Consider the following 22,627-nt stretch of genomic DNA (forward strand, 5'->3'; position numbering starts at 1 on the left):
AAAATACCATGAGGAGTTCTGAGCAGGGTCTGGAGGACCCCCTTCCTCACCAAACGAATGCCTCTGCACTTCTTACTCCCTCCTATAGGATTTTGACCAGACAGACAGACACAGACACAGACACACACACTCAGATATGAGAGGCTCTAAACAGAAAATGGTACACAAATGTGAAACAGTAAGGGAAAGTAGGGCCCAGAGCTATAATACAGCATTAGGCATTTTCCTCACACAAGGCCATCGTGGGTTCGATCTCTGTTTCCCCATATGGTCCCTCAAGCACTGCCAGGAGTAACCCTGAGCATACTAGATATGGCCCCCAAACAAAAACTAAAGGAAGGGAAAGCCTGTGTGGGTAGAGTGTTTGTCAGGAGATGCATTTAGGGTGGTTAGTATTCCCACAGCTTACTCCAAGAGAGAAAATGGCCCACAACAAAGGTAAAGCACAACCCATTTGGGGTGCCAGGCTGCCCAGGAGCACTTAAACCCCCACAGTAGAGGCGGGAGGAGGGTGCGGAAGCCACAGCCAGGGCACACATAGGAGGCCGTCCTGAGAGGGGACAGCTGGCTCTCTGGAGACTTCCACCGGAAGAAACTAAAAAGCCTCCAGGAGAAGCATGCCAAGGCCCTGCCCCTTTCACTGCCAATGAGGGGACCGGATGGAGATTTCGGAGAGTGGCAGCAAAACGAGAAAAGGACAAAGTCCTCATTTTCACTGTTCACATTTGTGCTAGCTGTATCTGGAAGGAAAGTCATTTAGCAACATATAGGAACCATAAAATCCTACTTAAGAGTATAATAGATGTCACCTGGGGGAAATGAAATATAAAATTTCGAGAGAGAACGGTGATACTTCTCTCTTCAGAAAGGAATTTTATAACATGCACTTTTAACTCTCCAAAGTGCGCTGTAAAGCAGCTCACCGGAGATCCCTGGACTCTGCCAGAGCTGCCGTGGTTGGAAATGATGAGAGTGAGCAAGAAGCAATGACTCAAGAGACATCAGGCGTATTACATACGTGAAGCAAGGTGTTGCATGCAATAAAAACAGATTTTTATTCAAAGAAAAGATTGAAGACAAACTCCTCTTTTACAATCAGTTCAAGGAAACTTCCTAGAGACGATGAGACAATATTGAGAGACAAAGACTAGGAAACAAAAGGCAGCAAAGAAGGACAGTTTTTAACTTGTGGGGATTTATTATCAGTATGTGATTTTGGGGGATGAATTGGGTTTTGAAGCATACCTTGCAATGCTCAGGGGCTCTGTTGAAGAACAGGCTCTTGGCTCTGTTCTCAGGAGTTACTACTGGCGGTGGATGGGGGACCATCTATGGAACCAAGGAACCAACCCAGGTTGATTGTGTGCAAAGCAAATGACCTACCTGCTGTACTATCACTCTGGCACTCCTCAGTATGGGATTTATGCCCATATGCTCTTTTAATCATTATAAGCTTGATTTTCTTTAAAGGTTGTGGTGAAGAAACAATTGGGAAACATTTTTTGTCTTTCCTATGATGTTGGAATAGGCTATTTTGACTCTAAGGAGGCTCATAGGATTCCTGAGTGAGTAGAATTCAGTGGCTCAATCTGTGAACTCTCCCCATAGTATTCATAGCTCAGTATTGGAGAGCTGTAACACGTAACTGCTACAACGGGTTTCAGAGAGTTTGCCCTACAGAGAGAATGGAGTAACCAGGTCTACTAATTTTATTCATGCTGTTTGAATGCCTACTTGGTGCAAAATTTTCTAAGAAAGTTCAAAAATGTTTTCAGTTATGAATCTGTTTGCTGTGACCAAGGAAATACTAATGATAACTTTGTGTTTAGACCAGTTCTGTGATCTCTTGTTCTCATACAGTTTTCTGGTAGATCAATACATACCAAACCTCTCTCTCTTTCTCTCTCTCTCTCTCTCTCTCTCTCTCACACACACACACACACACACACACACCCACACTCATACAATACAAAGAAAGAGAAAAGACAGAGATAAGGAAAAACAAAAGCTCAAAATGAAACATTTAATTCTATTACCACTCAAGCAAGCTGATATTGTCTCTTTATTAAATATTTTGATTAATATAGACTGGTATTAATAAACAGGACCCATCAAGAGTACTTTAGGACCAACTGGAAGGCAGAAACAAGAAGTTCAAAATCACTTGGGGCAGCAGAGGACATGCCTAAAGGATCAAGCACATAGGGGCTAGAGAGATAGCACAGGGGGTAGTGTTTGCCTTGCACGCAACTAACCCGGGTTCAATTCCCAGCTATGGTCCCCCAAGCATCTCCAGGTGTGACCAAAAAAGAAAACAAAAAAACAAACAACAAAAAAAAGGATGAAACACATCGCTCGCCCATGTAAGGCTGTGGGTTCGGTCCTCAGTACCCTATGTCTAACCCCCCAACGCCACTGAATGTAGTCTTGGCAACAGACAAAACTACGTGATTTCTTTCTACACTAATTCAATGACTACTGTCATAAAAGATAAGGATGATTTTCTGATAGCTCCTTGTTGTCATCTTGAAAGACAATTTTAGATTAGTCACTGGAAGGTGAAGTAAGAAAAGATGAGAGAAAAATACAATTCCAACTTTACTTCAGAATATAACCCTAGGGGAACTCAACCTTTAATCTAGATCCCAATTCAAGTGAAGTTGTCAAATCAAGTAAATGCATGTATCAGATATCAGTCATTGGACTGTTCTGCAAACAAATAGAACAAAACAACAAAGACTGAAAATCAGTTACTATTTTCTCCACATGCTTGGCCAATCTAAATGCACTTGCAGTTTAAAACTCTTTGTAAACAAAATGTCAAATAAAAGGGTAGTGTTGTACTTAATTTAAGTGGGAATGGAAACAACTTTACATTTTGAGTGTTCACAGAGTAGAATCTTGATCTGAAAATATAACTTAACTTTATTATGGAGTCTAACCCAAATTGGTGCTTGCAAATGTCCCGAAATATGTACTGTAAATAAATGTGTCTCTTAAATACTTCAATGAATTTATCATACATGTGAATCAAAGTTATTTTCATCTAGGCAAAAATGAGACAATCACCACAAAATCTGCATTTATATAAACCTATGTGACATACATATGAAGCATAGTAAAACTGAAGTACTAAAGCTTCTAAGCTCTTATTTCATTAAAATTGGGTCATGTAAAGGTAGTGGAACACATGAGTATTTAAGCTCTACTTTTTGATAATTAAAAACAACTCGGTAGTTGATACACCTTCAATATCAACAGAAAGTAAGCTTTCCAAAAGTTGAAGTATGACAGCTAGAAATTTAAAGGTGGGGGGCGGGGGAGGGTGTTGGGGTCAAACCGGGCAGTGCTTGGGATTTTCTATTCAGTGACCTGACAGTGGTCAGGGGACCATACCTGATGCTGGTGAGGAAACCAGGGATGGCTGTGTGCAAGCTAAGGGCTATAACCCCCAAACTCTCTAGTCATATAAATAACTTTTGTAAGGACAACAAAAACTTGTGTATATTTTTAAGCTAACTCTCAATCCTCTTTCCAGAACTATAAATATCGATATGTTTCTTTTGTAGTAGCTAGCTGAGTATTGCCTTCATGCAGTATAATTGTGCTCTAATTTCTAATTATAAATTTGAAGTTTCTGATAAACTAATATTCTATGTAAACATGGCGGTTTGAACTATTAAAATATGTAGATGTTAGACACACTTGGTGATTTATTTGAATCAGTGATTCAAACTTCAATATTCAGGAGCCCAAAGTATCTTAACATCTTAAGTTTTTTAAAAAGTTAATTATTATGACAGCTGAAAAACAGATATATTTATCTATCATAATTATTTCTTTCATAATACTAAAATGTAGAACCACACTCAGAAAATTAGCATTTACACAACATGTGCAAAAGGAAAATCAAGAATAGACAAGAATACTTATTTAAGAATATTCTTAAGCAAAACAATTAAATCCACATTTTATGTGAAGTTATACGTAAAAGAAGAAATTTGCTAACACAGTCATTGGTTTTATACGTAAAAGAAGAAATTTGCTAACACAGTCATTGGTTCTAAATATGGAAGTTAACTTCTCAATTTCACAAAGTTTTTTTGTGTGTGTGGTGCCGGATATTGAGCTCACAGCCTCAAACATACATGGCAAGTGCTATGCTTATGAAAACATAATCTTCTCAACTTCCCAATTTGGTTTGGTATTTATTACTAGTTTCCATTATTTTTCTCACTCAGTTTGTTTTCTAGGCCATTCCATTTCCAGAAGATTATAGAGTAAAAAGCAGCATGAAGAAAAGTGAGATTTAAATAACCAAATTTGATTTTAAGTTTTAAATCACTCAAAAGTTTAAGCAAGAAACAAAAGGACATTTGGGGCCAGAGCGATAGCATAGCCGGTAGGGCGTTTTGCCTTGCACGCGGCTGACCCGGGTTCGATCCTCGGCATCCCATATGGTCCCCCAAGCACCACCAGGAGTAATTCCTGAGTGCAAAGCCAGGAATTACCCCTGAGCATCGCTGGGTGTGACCCAAGAAGCAAAAAAAAAAAAAGAAACAAAAGGACATAAACTAGTGTGTCATAGTGGGCAAAACTTTGGTCTGGTGACAAGAAACAGATTTTTATGCAAGCACTAAACAACTAAATAGCTGCTGAACTAATCCAAATAATATTTCTTCAGTCCCAATGTGATTTTTATGCAAAATTAAATTACTAAATGGTCAGGGGTTTCCTTTAAGAGAAAAATATTTAAAAATGTTAAAATGGGTGCTTAAAATAAATTGTGTTTAAATATAAAATTCCTTTATTCATTATTCGGATTTAGTTCAGAAGAGAATCAGATTCCACAAACATAAAACATAAAAAGTTAAATGTCTATCATTAATGGAATGACATATAAATACTGAAGTAGCACTGTAGCACTGTCATCCCGTTGTTCATTGATTTGCTCAAGCGGGCACAGTAATGGATCCATTGTGAGACTTGTTGTTACTTTTTTTGGCATATCAAATATGCCAGGGGGAGCTTGCCAGTCTCTGCTGTGCAGGAGGGATACTCTCGGCAGCCTGCCGGATAAAGTATTTAAATTATTATGTTATCATACTACAAAGAATGCCATAGATAAAATTCTCAGTAACCAGGCAGGAGAGAGGATGCAGAGGGTAAGATGTTGCCTTGCATGCAGCTAAACTGGTTTTGATTCCTGGCGCCTCATTTGCCAGGAGAGATCCCCGAGCACAGTGCCGGGAATTAGCATGGATCAACACTGGCTGTTGCCCAAAAACTAAAAAAGAAAAATACAAGGCAGAGAAACTGTTCTCAGTAGGTTATTAAATCATTCAATCATTGGGAAAGAATGATTTTGCTTATAGTAAATTTATCTGTGTATATCTCTCTATGTAAGTGTGTAGGTTTATTCCTGGGAAATTTTCAATACCAGATTATTTAAGCAGCTATGTATGGGGGAGAGATACAATTGATGAGAGAAGTGTTTAGGAAACTGATTTTTCATTGAGCACTTTTCAAATTGTCTTTATATTTTCATCAATAGAACATATTTATGCTAACATAATTCTCACATATGAACACAAGTCCACATCCAGATACTTGCGTACACTTAACAAGTATTATATGATCATGCTTTAAGCTTGGAAGTTATGAATATCAATCAGAAAACAGATGGGGTTCATTTGCAGAACAAGAACCCTCTCTGAGGGTTTAACTGATACTTATTCAGGCCACAGAGCAAATAACCAAGTTATTTATTTTCTTCCAGACACTGCCTTTTACTGGGCTTTAAATATTTCCTATCTAGCTCTAAAAAGATGGGATACCAATTTATAATCTATTTTATAACAAATACATTTTTGATATCAAAATCTTTACACATATATGTGTATAACTGGTCCACTTTATCCACAGAAATAAAATTGATCTCAGTGAGAGATAAATCTTAGGCATAAACTGGGGACAGGGATTCCAACCGAGGAGATTGCATGAGACAGGAGAACACTCATTCCTATTAGCTGAGAATAATCTGACATCTGTCAAGAGTGAGGACTCATGCTACAGTAAGACAAAGGAGTGATGTTCCCTAACTTAGTTAAGTGCTTAAATGAGTCTAATTGATGTTTTCTGGCAGTTATTGACAAACCAAGATAGGTGAATGGTATCAACCAAGGAACCTCCTTTAAGGTTCTTCTGTAAATTACTACTCTGATTGGACACATATGACCCAGAAGTACACTATTCAAAATATATTTCTGAGCAAAATAATAATAAATAAGAAGCTTATTTATTAACAAATACATTGAGGAAGCATGCCTGCACTATAGCACTGTACTCCCGTTGTTTATCAATTTGCTCAAATGGGCACTAGTAACGTCTCCATTGTAAGACTTGTTGCTGTTTTTGGCATCTCTGCCATGGGTAGCTTGCCAGGCTCTGCCGTGCAGGCGGGATACTTCTGGTAGCTTGCCAGGCTCTCCGAGAGGGATGTAGGAATCAAACCTGGGTCGGCCGCTTGCAAGGCAAATGCCCTATCCCCTGTGCTATCGCTCCAGCCCGCACTATAACTACAACTACATAAAACATATGTCCATGTTAACAAGGACTGGAAGAAAATATGGAAAAATAAACTTTTTGAGCTGGGTGTGAGGAAGACAATGTATGACTTCCATAAATGTTTAGAGTAAAAAAATACAGCCATTAATTTGATAAAAAAACAATTTAAAAATTGTTTTCAAAATGACCCTGTCTATTCTCTGAGATAAACAAATATTTCCTTATTAATAGAGGGTTTCAGTCTTCTGCTTGATGTTCGTTGTTTGTGAATCTGGAAAAAGTGGTTTACTTTTTAAATAATTCAATAGTATTTCAATCTAGCAGCAGAGTACCAGGGAGAAGACTGGTAAGAAGGTTTATAGGCACAGGACAAGTGGAAAATACTATCTAAAAAGCAGAATTGTCTAATGGCCATTGAACTAGGAGAATCCAATTGTCTAAACTGTGGTAGTTCATGATTGGCACACAAACATCAGCACTGTAATAGAGAGTTGGAAAATGCCGCTTGCATCCAATGGTGATTACTGCAACCCTCTAATTATGTGCACTGAAGAGAGCTCTGTGCCATTCTCACTGTAATTCCTAGTTCTTAAACTAGAACTCTGTGTGACTTCAATTCCAATCCCAATGGCTTCTTAGCTGCTAAGTGCAGACTCTCCGTGAGCAACCACCAAGACACGGATGTCCCCTGCAGTACACACGCGGAATTTGACCAAAAAAATAATGAATGTTCTCTTGGATTCAAATGTATCATGATGGTTCATTTAAAGAAGAAGAAGGTTAAAAAAAAAAGACCAACATCCTTGCTATAAAAATACTTAAGAGGATATCCTTAACTGAGGCAAAGAGCTTAACAAATTTAAACAATATTGTGCCCTAAGAAAACACTCATTAACCTCATTCTAATTTTAGCAGGATTCATTGTAGCTCAACAGTGGGCAGCTGTTTGTATGCAGTTAGGGGAGGAAGGAGAGGAGCCTTGGAAAGTGGGGGGCCAGGGGGTTGTTGTTGAATAAAAAATGTGTAACTCGGGGTCCTGCAAAGCTGCCTGAGCAATGAGCCTCTTTGTTGTCTTGATTAAGTCAGCAAGGGAGGGAGAGGCTGTGCGCTACTCGGCAGCTGAGCTGTCGAGGGGAGACCCACTTCCCCAGGCCTGAGTCAGACACTGAGCCACTACACCCGCCTGTGCTCTCCACCCATCTCCATGGCCACGAGAGCCTCGGGCTCTGTCTAGCCCTGGGGCTGCTGACCGCAAGAGGCCGCTGGTGGGCACAGCTCCAGGCACGTGAGAGTAGACGTGGCCCACGCGTGTAGTTCAGTGGCCCAAATGGGCACTTTAGTGGCTAGTCCTTTCTCCCTCTTCCCCTTCCACAGCACAGGGTGGGAGAAGGAGCCTGTCACCACTCTGGCTTCTCTGGAAAACACAGTCCCGGGGAAGTTGGTAGACAAGGACACTATTTCTCATAGGGTCCTGCTGGTGGACTGGAGTGACAGCACAGCAGGTAGGGTGTTTGCCTTGCACGAGGCTGACCCGGGTTTGATTCCTCCATCTCTCTCAGAGAGCCTGGCAAGCTACCGAGAGTATCCCGCCCTCATGGCAGAGCCTGGCAAGCTACCCATGGAGTATTCGATATGCAAAAAACAGTAACAAGTCTCACAATGGAGATGTTATCAGTGCCCGCTCGAGCAAATCGATAAACAACAGGACAGCAGTGCTACAGGATCCTGGTGGTGTCGGCCACTGTGGGGCAAAAGCCATTGGACTCATGGGAGCTGCATTGGCCCACCCTGCCTGGTGGGCAAGTACCTTGGGACTGGCTGCTTGGCCCCTGCCATTGCTTGGGAAGCCGGAAATAGACAAATAAATAAAATTTGCTAAATGACAGCTTGTCATCTGGGAAGCGAGCTCACCAGTGCTCGTCCACCTTCCGTTGATCCTCGTACTGTACTTGCAGTTCCTCCCCCAGATGTATGGGCATGTGGGGCAGGTGGGACTGTCTTTGGAAGAGAAGGTCAGAGTCTGGTGTTCTCTAGCCAACAAACTGTTTAACAGAAGTGATGCACATCCTTCAAATATCACGCTTCCAACTAAATATCCTTCCAACATCATGCTTCCAACTAAAAGGTGCAACTGCTCGCCCAGTGGAAGAGGGTACTCTCAATTGGAGAGTATTGGAGTAAAAACACTCTGAGAAATTCAAATGTTTCTATTCTTTTTTATCTCAAATATTCACTGAGAAACTGCCAATGAACAAGAATGCACCAGATCCTATGACTATAAACAAGAAGGAAAGAAAGCCAAAACATTTCCTGTATAAGGATTCCCTTATAAATTGGTATTTGAGTTATACTAAAAGATTTTAATACAGCTACCAAACATAATTCTAATATGTCTCTGATCAATATAACCAAGGCATGAATTAGTAGCTATTGCTCTCACTCTTACATATTTATTATGATCAAGAGCAGAAAGGTCATTCTTAGGCCTCTACTTTAATACAGAAATAATATGGCTTATTATATGTTTATAAATATTCAGCTAAGGAGTATCCTAGACAACTCAATTGAAATTATCTTCATTGTTTATAGGTAGAAAGAAGCTCAAATTTTCTTCTTGTTATAACAAAATTGCCGCCCCCCATATTATATTAAGACAATGTTAATAGAATCTCTAGGAGGAAACTTGATATAAAAATAGGTAAGTGAATTATTTCTTAAAATTTTGTTTCTTAGTTTTAACTGAGCTATACATCTCAGCATTTTATAACTTTAAAGCACAAACCTAACAAGTAAAATAAAAGCTAGTAGGGTTATTCATTCAATTTTTAAAAGTCTGCTTTATACCAAACCATTGCAGTGTTCAAATATAGAACTTAATTAAAACACTATATATAAAATATTAACAGCTGCAGTTATTAAAATTGCATTAAACTCCCTTGAGTGAGTACAAAGCTTTCCTTTTCTTCTTTTCTTCCAATTTTAGTAAAGGACAGAACTTAGTTTAGTGAATAAATTTTTATATTGTTTATTTCTTCCAACACACTAATCTGAAATCATAATCAAATATAAGTACCTAACCATCAAATCATGCTAAATCTTTCACTGGGTTCTCATAAAAATCTAACCATTTTTTCTTTATGGGTGTAAAATTACCCTTCCAAAGCTTCGTTCTTCTTCGAGGATGGGAGAGATTCATTGGAATACCAGTGGAGGAAGCAGGCACTTGCAGTGGAGGTATTGTTGGAAAGATGGATTCATTAAATTACTACTACCAATATTGAAAAGCATGGTACCCCAATAAATATGGAAAGTTAAAATTGATACTGTTTCTGTGTGACAATTTTCAAAAGGATATAATCAATAGAAGAGTTAAACCATTTGAAAATGTGGGTGAATTAAAGGTCACTCTTCATTTAATGTAGCACTGTTGTCCCATTGTACATTGATTTGCTCAAGCGGGCACCAGTAACGTCTCCATTGTGAGACTTGTTGTTACAGTTTTTGGCATATCGATTATGGCACGGGTAGCTTGCCAGGCTCTGCTGTGCGGGTAGGATACTCTCGGTAGCTTGTCAGGCTCTCCGAAAGGGGCAGAGAAATTGAACCTGGTCAGTCGCGTGCAAGGCAAATGCCCTACCTGCTGTGCTATTGCTCCAGTCCTTCTTTTAAGAAGGAATCTTATTTTGAAAACTCAAATTAATTTTGCATCAGTGTAGCACTGTAATCCCGTTGTTCATCGATTTACTCCAGCGGGCACCAGTAACGTCTCTATTACACTCAGTTCTGAGATTTTAGCAGCCTCTCCTTACTTCTTTCCCAATATTTGGAGGCTTTTTCAGGGTCAGAGAAATGAGACCTATCATTACTATTTTTTGGCATATCAAATATGCCATCGGTAGCTTGCCAGGCTCTGCTGTGTGTGGGGTGGGGGATACTCTCAGTAGCTTGCTGGGCTCTCTGAGAGGTATGTATGTCTTTTATTGTATTTTGGATGTGAATATGCCACAGGGAGCTTGCCAGGCTCTCTCATGTGGGCAATAGACCCAAAGTAGCTTGTTAGGTTCTCCAAGAGGGAGAACTAGGCTATTAGATGTCATGAGGCCGTATGATGCAGGGGCAAGAAACTCTGCATTGATCTCTTCCGGGAGCTTGGTTTTATAGTCTCTGGATGTTGGCTGTTGATGGGATTACACAGCGCCAGGGGAAGTTTGTGGGTGTGACTGCCTAGCTACTGGAAAATGGGGGTTCTGGGTGGAAGAGGCCCAGTCCCAAACGAAGAAGACATGAAGATCTCTCCCCCCGGGTCCCGCACACTGAGTTCCTCTGCTGGTTCCTTCGTGCATGAGGCTCATCGGAACATGGGGAGAGGGGCCTTGAGCATGGCTGTGGCTGGGTTCCAGAGGTCTTCATCTTTTATTAATTAAATTCAAAATTAATTTTGTACTATTTATAAATAAAACGTGTGCTATGTATGTATATGTACAAACATACATACACATATGTGCACAACTTTGTTTTCCTTTGTGTGTTATTTGATATTAACTGAAATCACTACACTAACCATGCATTTCTTAGGAAATGTCTCATTTTTAATTGACTATACGTATTGACATAAATGTGACTTTCTGCCTCTCTCAAATTCTTAAACAAGCCTTCTTAATCTGATTGGTGATATCTAAGAACCGTTATAAAGTTTGACTGAAAAGATAAATATTCCGTTAAGTGACTTTCAAATTTTTACTCTAGATATATTTTAAGGGTATCTAACGCATCAATAAATTAATTTTTCAGAGTATAATGTTATCTCATGTCTGTCGGCATTTTGAGTCTTTAATTTGGAAGTTCCTAAGCAGCAAATGAACTGCTAACTCTGGTAGTAATAAACTGGTAGCAGCTGAGGAGAGGGACTCTCCGCTGTATTCTGCATTTCCACCACTGGATGCTTCTCTCCTTAGACTGAAAACAAAACAGAAAAGCCAGTCCCCAGTGGAATTGGTGTAGCACAGCAGAAACAAATCTCTTCCTGTCTACTAGCAATCAGAAAGACTTGGGTATAAAGAAAGACATAGTGCAGATCACATTTAAAAAAAGGGACTCATTTTCCTTGTGGACTTGGGAAATGAAATAACATTAGAGATGTGTTTCTTAAGAAGAATGAATCAGAAAGACCATCTTCAAGATACCTGGGAACCAGAGGCGACCTTCTAGCCCTCCCCTTCTTCCTCCTCCTCCAGAAAATTGGTCTCTGCCTATATTTAGGCATTTCATTTCTAAACGTTATTGGAGGAAAAATAAATTTCTGAGAAGGCAAGTCTAATTATCTTGATCAATAAACAAAAAATGGCATAAATTACAGTAAATAAGAAAACAATTTTGCAGCAAAAGCCTGGAATAAAGAAGTGACCAGGGAGTTATGAAAGTAATATGTGTGGAGGAGAGTTAGACCATAATAAGTCCACTGAATGGTCCATATTAAAGTAATATGGTCCATATAAAGTAATGGTCCATAATAAAGTAAATTGTTCGTCACAGATAATTGGATCTAAAAGAAGCACTAAATAGCATCTTGTCTGTGCTTCCTAAATTTGATTGATCAAGGTCCTGGGAAAGTTCACAAAAATATAGAACCCTATTTTCCATCAGGTTGATCCTCCACTTCCCTGACCTGAGGCCCAGTAAATACTGGGTCATTACTAAAATACTTGGCAAAAGAAGAAATTCAGTCCTGTTGAAAAATTCCTCCTCTAGGCTTACATTGCTACCTAGCAGAAATCCTAGAGTGGCTTGCCTAGTACAGGGCTCTACAAACTTCCCTCACCTCCGTCTGTCACCTGTCTTTCATACTGGTCCACAGATTAGCGGTTAGTCTAGATGGTAGAACAGTTATTGCCAACCTTTCTGTAACAGTGTACCAGCAACACTCTGGATAAGTGGTTAAAGAATAATCGCAAAGTCCGTAAGCAAATGAGGGAACTGGAAGAGGGGGAGGGAAAGTGATTAAACCTAAATTCATCTGTTGTCATCTATTTTAAGAAGATAATTTTATAGTTAATTGGAGTGATAACCATAGGATGGTAGAGGGGTAGAGAATAAAGAAAGCAACAGAATATACCATTGTTTTCCTGAAAAATTCTTTCTTTCTCTCTTTTCAGGTGTCCCCAAGTAGTTATTTCCTTCACCCAGGTGATTCTGCCCTTGAAATATAACGCTACTCAACTCCTTGAACCCCCTAAATCCACCCCAAAATTTCTACTTATGTAAATGTTACTTCTTCAGCCCTCTAAGGTATATTCCTTACTTCCAAAAGATACCTGCCTCTATGAAAAGAAAGTAGCCAAAGGAAGCCACAAGAACAAATCCCTGTTGGTAGGATTCCAAAAACATTTTATCATAAAAGGGAAACAACTGAAAAGCAGCTGAGTTTTGTCAGTGTCATTGAAATGTGGATTTCATTGTATTGATTTTAACCATTTAAGTGTGGATTTCATTGTGTTGATTAAAATATTTTTGAGATCCGTGATCCACCTTGAACAAAAAAGGAGCTTAAATAATGCTATTCACAATAGCCAGAGTCCGGATACAACCCAAGTACCCAAGACAGATGAGTGGATAAAGAACTTATGATACATTCTACACAATGGAATACTACGCAGCTGTTAGTAAAATATAAGTCCTGAAATTTGCTTATACATGGATAGACATAGAGACTATTAAGTTTAGTGAAGAGAGTAAGAGAGAGACAAACATAATTATTGCACTGATTTATGTGATATGTAAAAAAAATCTATGTGAATAATACCCAAAGAATGTAGAAACAAGGGTTAGGAGGACTGCTCCATGGTAAGAAGCTTGCCATCAAGGGTGAAGGGGAGGGCAGTTACAAAGACCTGAGTGCTGAAAAGAGGTAAGATGATATGAATGATAACCCTACAGTGACAGTATTGGAAACCACAGTGCCTAAAATGAATATAAGAAAAAATAAGAGAGAGAAAAAGAGAGAGAAAGTATCTGGCACAGAGGCAGGCTGTGAGAGTGGAGCAGGGGGGGGGGCAGTGGGAAGGACAGGAGGGAAAGGGGACACTGGTGGTGAGAAATGTGCACTGGTGGAGGGATAAGTGTCAGAACATTTCATGACTGAATCTCATTCGTGAACAACTTGGTAACTGTATATCTCGTGGTAATTCAATAAAAAACATTTTTAAATAATTTTTGCTATAATAAACAAATGAATTGTGTGGGCTATAAAAAAATTATACTCTGTGTTTGCCACTTTAAGTCACCTCTGAATATCCAATGACATAATAGACAAATTAGGGATACAAGAGCCCTGAAAATTCAAGATATAATTTCTCGCAAGATTTGGCACTTGATTATGCAATAAGTATTCATTTATGAAAGTGTTCTAGAAGCCATCTGAGCATTTGGGGTTTGATGCCTGACTATGATTAATTAACTACTTTTCATATAAAACAAAAAAATGATACTTTCCTTTGCCCCCAAAGAGAGAAATGTTTAATATGTATTGGTTTTCTTTCTGTAGAGGCACTAAGGGCAGGAGAGGGGATATAAAACGAAGAGCGTTAAGATAGAGAAAAATTACCTGACCGTCCGTCTCTCTGGAAGTCCACATGGTACCATTCTCCATCATTTACCTTCTTCTGTAGTGCTTTGATTTTGATGGTACCTGACCCCATGTCCAGGAGGAGGTAGAGGTGGCCATCCAGCATCTCAATAGCAAAGAAGTCAACTTTTATCATCTGTGGGTTCTTGGCATCTTTTTGGTGTCTCGGTTTACCATGGCTAAATAAAATGAGGCCATTTGGCTCCGTTGTGCGGAAATCAAACGAAATGGATCCTGTTTTCTTAGCATTCCATTTAGGCAGAGAGATGAAAGACTCTGGGGTTTCAAAGGTAATAGGGTCCAAAGTTGCAACATTCTCACATTTAAATGCCACCACCCCATGGATCTTCATCTTAGGGTCTCCTTGCTTGGCAAGCCGAGATAACTCCAGCCTTACATCATTATTTTTATAAACAACCTGTAGGTAGAAGAAAGCAGTGAGAAAACTGGCCCCATATTTATAAGTCTAGAAGTTGTCATTATGTTGTATAAACAAGGAGCTTGTGAAAAGGCATATGTTACTTGGTAAATTTTGATGTATAAGACAGTTTTCAATCAAATAAAATTTAAGTACAAACATTGAATTCTAACAATTCCAACATAATTTCATTAAATAATATATGCTCGCCCATAAACTGCTGTAGTTGATCAATTGATTTGAAAAAAATCTGCATAAGTCTTTCATTAATGCATGTATGTGCAAATGCATCTAAAAGAGTCACGTGCTTTTGTTGGTCAGCTGTTACTCTTTATTAAATATAAGAATTAGTATTATTTTCATTCTCTAATCATTAAAATATCTGAAATTCTATACTTTTGTATTTCAGCCCTCCCTAAAATACAGTATGTATATTATTTTCAACACATCTGGACTATATATTAGCTTTATAAAATAATCACGACACCATGACATGGAAATTTTTTTTAATTATTTCATTAAAAAAATGTAAGCAAGAAGATACAACTAAGATGCAGCAGCTTTCTGTGCTCATGTCCTATATGAACAAGCGTATGGATAATCTTTGGAACACGTGCTTGCTCCAAATCTATCCAACTGCTCGTGCTGATCCATTTCACATTTACTGTTATAAAATCAGAATAAAGTTTCCTCTATACACTCCTTTTCCCAACTACTCTATCTAAATTGACTGGGAAGTTTGGATGCTTATTGACAGTCCATGGCTCCAAAGAAGTCACTGAATAAATCCACTGGCAGGGCTCACAGTTTCATGTACCTGTGTTGTATCATCTTTAAAAATCCATATTTTGACAAGAGGTAAAAGAAGCCTGGAGTCAGAACAATAGTACAGCGGGTAGAACACTTGCCTCATATACGGTCAACCTGGGTTTGATCCTTGGTACCCGATATGGTCCTCTGGGAACTACTGGGAGTGATTCCTGAGTGTAGAGCCAGGAGTAGCCCCTGAACAACATCACAAGATGTGCCTCTTCACCTACCACCCCCCCACAAGTAAAGAATCCTGCTCATTCTTTATAAAATGCATACCAGTGATAATTAAATTTTCCAAAACCAGGTCATATCGATTTCAAGATAAATAATTAGCTATTTGTGTCCAAATAACTACATAAATTCCCAGAAGACGGAATTCAAATTCTCATAGCAGCAACATTTATCCAGAGCTGGAGAGATAAGGCAGTGATAGGATGCTTGTCTTGCATGGGTAGACCTGGGTTTGATTATCAGAACCACACACGGTGCCCTGAGCTTTAGCAGGGATGATTCCTGAGTCCAGAGCCAGGAATAAGCCCTAAACAACAATAGAGAGCCCCAAACCAAAGTACATTTTTCCATGTATAAGATATATTTATAATAAGATTAACTTTGAATAGTGATACAGAATAAACCAGTTCAACACAGCAGGTCAAACCAGATCAAACCAGTGGTCAAATAAATCAAGAGTTAGTGTGGCTATGGGACTAAGAGATACAGTACAGTGAAAGGATGCTTGCCTTGAATGTGATCTACACAAGTTCGATCCCTAGCAACCAATATGGTCCCCTGAACTCCACCAGGAATGACTCCTGAGCAGAGAAACAGGAGTAAACCTCCTGCACACTGCCAGGTGTAGCCCCGAATTAGAAAAGAAAAGAAAAGAAAAGAAAAGAAAAGAAAAGAAAAGAAAAGAAAAGAAAAGAAAAGAGAAGAGAAGAGAAGAGAAGAGAAAAGAAAAGAAAAGAAAAAAGAAAAGAAAAGAAAAGAAAAAAGAGCTACTATGGCTGATGTGTTCCTGATATGATTTATATTAAATATTTTCTTTTTTTCTTTTCAAAACTGCTAAGTACTAACTCTGGTATATCACTTTCCAAGTTCAAATTCCAACTTTGCCTAATTATGTGCTACCCTAATCCTTTCTTGCTCCTTAAAAAAATATTATCTTGCAAGTTGGTTGCAGTAGTTTAAAAAAAATCCCAAATTTTGAGAGAAATTCTACACAGAGGCAAGCATCCTAAAGTCAGGTACATCATAAAATTTCAACAAATATTAACTACACTAACTAGTATGCAATCAATCACTATTCTATATTTATTATGTTCTAGTGCAACATATATCATTTAAATTAATCTATTAAATGGAAGTAGAAATTAAGACACATGTATAATTGGTATTTCATAGTTTATTTGTGTGGAACAAAACCAGTCCTGTGTTCTTAGTTCTAGCCCTGCTATTTCAAACTTCCTTTATTTTGAGAGATTATAATGAAAGTTTATTTTTTATTCTTTGAACAAACATGCATAAAGTTCTAACAATTATGCACTAGAAACAAAAGAAAATGAAATAAGCAATAACGGATAGAAATTGTACTACTTCTTTTATAGTTTCCAGGAAAGAGAATGAGATCTTTAGGCTGGGAAAGTTGACATAAAACTGCCTTTCTTAGGAGATATTTAGAATTAGTGAAAATATTAGTGAAAATATTTCCATGGATATTTCCATAAATTTTCAAGTTTTGTGACTTTCCACTCTAACTTTTCAGTTAGCCCAATCTATTTTTCATTTTGCCTGAAAAATTATCTTTTAACATTTGGATATTCTTTTGACATAGATACTGAATAGAAATGAGCATGTTCTCATCTCAGTGATGCAGATGAGAAATCTATTCACGTAATAAAATCACACTCACATAATTGGGTATTTCTAGCATGAGTAAGTGGATATATTGCTTATAAAGATCACTGAGATTAGTGACTGAAAAATTAAAAAAATGTGAAATTAGGGTAATGCTAGGTGAGGCTGTCCAAGGGAAATGCATATTTCACAAGATAACTATGTAATTTTATGATGGAAAGTTTCAAGGAAATGGGGTAAGAAAAGTAGGAATTCACTTCATATTATTTAGAGCTACCTCTTTCAATATCCCTCTACTGAGAAAAAAAGAGAATTTGAATTTTAGTCAGAATTTCTGATTGATCCAGGCAGATCTTGACCACCTTAGCCTACACCCAAATTGGTAACTACTACAGAATACACAATAAAATAATGATTAAGATCAAATTAAATTTTCCTTCATTGTTTTACCTAGTCCCAACACTAGAGTACATTGTTTATAATAATATTTATAAATCTATTTAAAATATAGCAGAATGTGATATTATAGACCAATCTCATAATCTAGTAACTATTTTCAGTCTATTTCTCTGGAAAAATGTGGAAAAGTATGTGCATGTTAAGATGTAAGTGGCAAGCTGACCTATGTATTAGGAAACTTCATCCTAAAACTCATTCTGTTGTGTGTAAATTACTTTTAGGCCAAGAAATACCTAAAATAAAATTCTTCAGGTGTAGAATCATTTTCCTAGGAGAACCATCTTCAAGAAAAAATATATACTCCTCTCTTGCCCACACAAGACTAGGTACTTTTAAAAAGGCAACTCTAGAAGACAGAACACAATTTTGGACAGGAAGATTTATACTCTTTACATGTACTCTCAGATTTACATTCCTAGTTCAACTGACCAGATGGCATAATTACCTTTTCATCTACAGAAAAGTCCTTAAAATGAGCTGAATATAGTTCAAAAATAATGAGTAGTCAGTAAGTACTCTAAATCTTCTGGATATTCGGATGTAACAGTTTTCTTTGCTTGCTTCTTTTTGATTTAAACGGGTGTTCAATGATAATTACGTCACAATTATGTACACACATATTCATATATATGTTGGGATTCAGGTTTTTATTTTAATGTTACAGTCTTCAAATAATCTTTATATACTTCAACATCTAAATAACTGGTGTTGCTATTATTGACCAATCATCTGTTTATAGAAATAAGATTTCTCTGAAATAGTTATAGTTTTGAAGGGCTTCCCAAGCAATGTTCAAGAGGCCTGAGGGATCCATCAGTGGTTCCCGCCTGATTATAGTGGTAGTGTAATTCTGGATTTGGGGATGCAGTGCTCCAAAGACTCGCGGGTGCTCATGATCACCCGGCAGTGCTCTGGGACCTCCCAGGGTACCCTGTTGATACTTATGCGCACCTTCTGATGCTAGGGACTGAACCAGCATGGACAAGTCACATGTCCTAACTCCTGCGCTATCCCTCTGCCCTAAGATATTAATATTTGGGGGGTATTAGCATTTTGAACGAGTATTTAAAATTGTCAACGTGACTTTCAAGCATTCCTTCCACAAAGAAGATTGCATCATAAGTTCTTAAAGGTTTTTCTTTCCATTTTTGTAACTTGGGGCAAAGATAAAAACATGCCTTATCATGTTTCCCTCTTTTTCTGACATTTTCCTGCATGCTTTTGATACCACAAAATTAGTCTCTATCTCTTTAAAACATTAAAGAGAATTCTCACTACATATTTAGACATATAGATATTGTTAATACATATATGAATACACATATACATGTATATGTGTGTGTGATTTGCGCAGATGTTTTTTAAGCCTGGTGGCTCACAGATAAGGGTCTTATCACAGGAAGGATGTGCGTGTGAAATTAGTTAAGCATTTACCACTCAAATTAAGACTTTCCTGTTGTTAAAATATCTTAGAAACTTTAATAAGGTTTTTAAATTAATCAACATGCATCGATCAAGACCTATAACCTTAACCACCCGAATATGCAGTGATACAATGAGTTCTAAAAGATAGATGTATTGGCTCTGATGGAAACTTTCTAAGAACATGAGTGGTTCACTGTAATCTGAGTTTAGGTTATATTGTCTATCCTTTGGTCTTCTTATTCTATTCTTGGGAATAATAGTATGTGACATCTAAGACTCTGGTTCTGAGCCAGATTTCTGAGGGAGTCTCACTTAACTTAAAATCCTGTGACACAGTGTAAGTCTCTCCAATTTGCCGAAGTTGTTTTAGCTACATATAAAGTGGGATGCTATCTACCAAGTTAGGGTCATTTTCAACAATTATCATTTATTTAAAAAATTGTTTTCCCAGTGAAGTGCTAATATAAGACTTGCACAAAGTAAGACCTCAAGTAAATATTAATGTTATTATGAAGCAATAATAGCTTTATGGTGAATAAGTTGTAAAATATAAATTTATAACCAGGGTAAAATCTAGAATGTCACTTTATGTTTGCATCAAAAGCATGCTGCAATCAGTTAATCAGTGAACTGCGAGTTGACTGAAGTTTTTTTCTTACCCTTATATTCAATTTTTAGTATGAAGGATTTTTCTGCACATGAGTCTCCTTAGCCAGAAGAAACAAACACATCTAGCTAATGACCCTGAGAGTTTTACTTTCACTCATGAGGGGTCCAGGGGCACACAGACCGTAGAATATTGACAAAAAGAACTACGGTGACACTAAGCATCAACAAAAATGATTTTTGCCATCACAAACTCAGTTAAGATTAATTTAGCATTTCAATCTCTCAGGCTTCCCTTCAAAAAATTTGTATGTATTATGTGATTTCTCCTCACAAACATTCTAGAAAATACATAACATTATCCTATTTTATCAATCAATATGTGGAGGTAAAAAGCTTCTTGAATGTCTTTCATCATGAACATGTCTAATACTTTGGTTGAATACCTAATGGTGCTAACTTCCAACTCTGTCTCAGCAAGAAATATCACTTAGATTTTTACAGCAATTAGAAAGTAGGAGATCCAAAATTACTACTTACTACTTGGCTGTGACTCTGCTATAAGCCAAATGCATTATTTAAAAAAAATCCTGCATCGTCCCTTCCATTTATCCTCATTAAAATATCTGCTAGTGAATCAAACATTGCAGTTGAGCCTAGAAATAAAGTGTCTATATGCTTTCATTTTAAAGGGGGGTTTATTTCTCAGTTTCCAAGACTACAATGCAGTTTTTCAATAGGTTTGTTAGTAAGACTATAATTTCTATAATTTGAAATCTCTTACACTTTTAGAACTTTCACTTAAAAATTATCAGAGGGAATTGCTTTAGTTTTATGTTTTGTTTATTTTGAATACATTTGATAATCTCACTCAATTTAGAAAAATAGAGAATATTTCAAATTTATTTATTTATTTTTTTGCTTTTTGGGTCACACCTGGTGATGCACAAGGTCACTCCTGGCTCTGCACTCAGGAATCACCCCTGACAGTGCTCAGGGGACAATATGGGATGCTGGAAATTGAACCCGGGTCGGCTGCATGCAAGGCAAATGCCCTACCCACTGTGCTTTTGCTCCAGCCCAAATATTTCAAATTTATTAATTTAATTTTTTTCTGCTGTGATCTCTCCATGTCTTATTTATTTATGTACCTGTTTTCAAACTATTATAGTTAGCCAGTATGTACAAGTGAACTCAAACTAGAAAATAAATTGCATTTGTTTGACCATGACCCGATAAGAAATAGATAAAAAAAGGAAATAAAATTTACTATAACTTTCAAACTCAACAATATTTAGCCATAATTTCAAAATCATTTTTAAATCCCTGTACATTAAATTTCAATTATTTAAGTAATTAAGAAGCACATATTCAAGTTGTGGACATATTCAATTTACAGAACATAGTCCACTGAGAATAAGCCAATTCTAATTTCTCTTAAAAGTCTGGGGCTAGAGCAATAGTACAGCAGGTAGGGCGGAAGCCTTGTATGCAGCCAGCCAGATCTGACCTCCTACCCCATGTGGTATCCTGAGCCCCACCAAAGCTAATCCTTGGGTACAGCATCAGAATTTAAGCCCTGAGCAATGCCAGTTGTGGTCCAAAAACAGACAAAACGTTGTGTCAGAATATACATTGGTAATATGTGAACCAATAGGTGAACCATTGGTAATATGTGAATACCTACACATATACTCAGATTATATATCATCAAAGTAAATATCATTCCATATTATGTCTCAAGCTTCTGTCACTGATATCCAGAAAGAATTTATATACACATATACTCTAGAATATATAGTACATTTCTAGAGAATGAGGTAACTAGATAGTAACATATGTATATTCTATTTTTCCCCCAAAAAAGTTTTCATTGTACCACATCAGATGATCTAAATTAGTTCCTGCTTTCTGACCCATGAGAAATGCAAATCTAAAGCAGATAGATGCTCACTTTTACAAAAAAATCTGTAAGAGTGTGAACACTTAGCAGTAGTTTCCTGACAGTCGTTCTAGAGGCAGAGAGCAACCTGTGCATTAGCAAAAGTGGCGCCTGCCAAGCTCATTTAGAATGACTAAGCTCATAGCACATTTAGTCTTCCATTCATACTTATACAATAGCTAACTTCATGTAATTGTGTTTTGATTTTTGGGTGAAAATACTGAGAAAATAAATGAGGGGAAGATGGAGTTCCAAGTAGTGCTTGGGAGGCCCTGAGGCTCATAGGTGAGTCTCCACTCGCTTTGCCTCGGTTCAGAGAAGCCGAGGATGCTCCTGCCGAGGATGACGGGCCAACCCAGCAGTACCCGGGGGGGGGGGAGGGGGTCCTTGTGATACTGGCAGAGCAGTGCTGCCGGGGACTGAACAAGGAGAGTCGTATGAGAGGCCCTGCTCCTCTTTACCATACTATCTCCAGCCCCAAACTCTTCCAATATTTCCCCATACAAATGAAAGCAATTTTTTCTTTGCTTTACACAATTTTGGCAGAAAAGTTTTATAGAAATGCTCTACTTTCAAATTTGGGGAAATCTGTACAACATACAAATAGCAAAATATAAGCATAGATTTTCTCAAATATTTACTATTTTAGAAATTAAAAAAATTCTCAGAAAAAACAGCCAAATGTCTTCACTTATTTGGAGTTAAAACAGTTTAAGACCTAAAATAAAACTTAGCATTTCTAATCTTGGTGTACTCCCAATTCAGGAAGGAAGGAAGGGAAGAAGAAAGGGAGGAAGGAAGGAAAGAAGGAAGGAAGGAAGGAAGGAAGGAAGGAAGGAAGGAAGGAAGGAAGGAAGGAAGGAAGGAAGGAAGGAAAGAAGGAAGGAAGGAAGGAAGGAAGGGAAGGAGGGAGGGAGGG

The 22,627-nt window shown here is 37.8% G+C and overlaps 1 protein-coding gene across 1 annotated transcript in view; it reads right to left on the bottom strand.

The window, feature by feature from the left end:
• Nucleotides 1-22,627, bottom strand: part of NRXN1 (neurexin 1) — a 1,268,129-nt gene that overhangs the window by 716,814 nt on the left and 528,688 nt on the right. Inside the window, 1 exon segment of the mRNA XM_055119847.1 lies at nucleotides 14,168-14,606. Within this exon segment, the coding sequence (XP_054975822.1) occupies nucleotides 14,168-14,606 (439 nt within the window).

The sequence above is a fragment of the Sorex araneus genome, chromosome X (assembly GCF_027595985.1).
Source record: "Sorex araneus isolate mSorAra2 chromosome X, mSorAra2.pri, whole genome shotgun sequence".
NCBI classification, from domain to species: domain Eukaryota; kingdom Metazoa; phylum Chordata; class Mammalia; order Eulipotyphla; family Soricidae; genus Sorex; species Sorex araneus.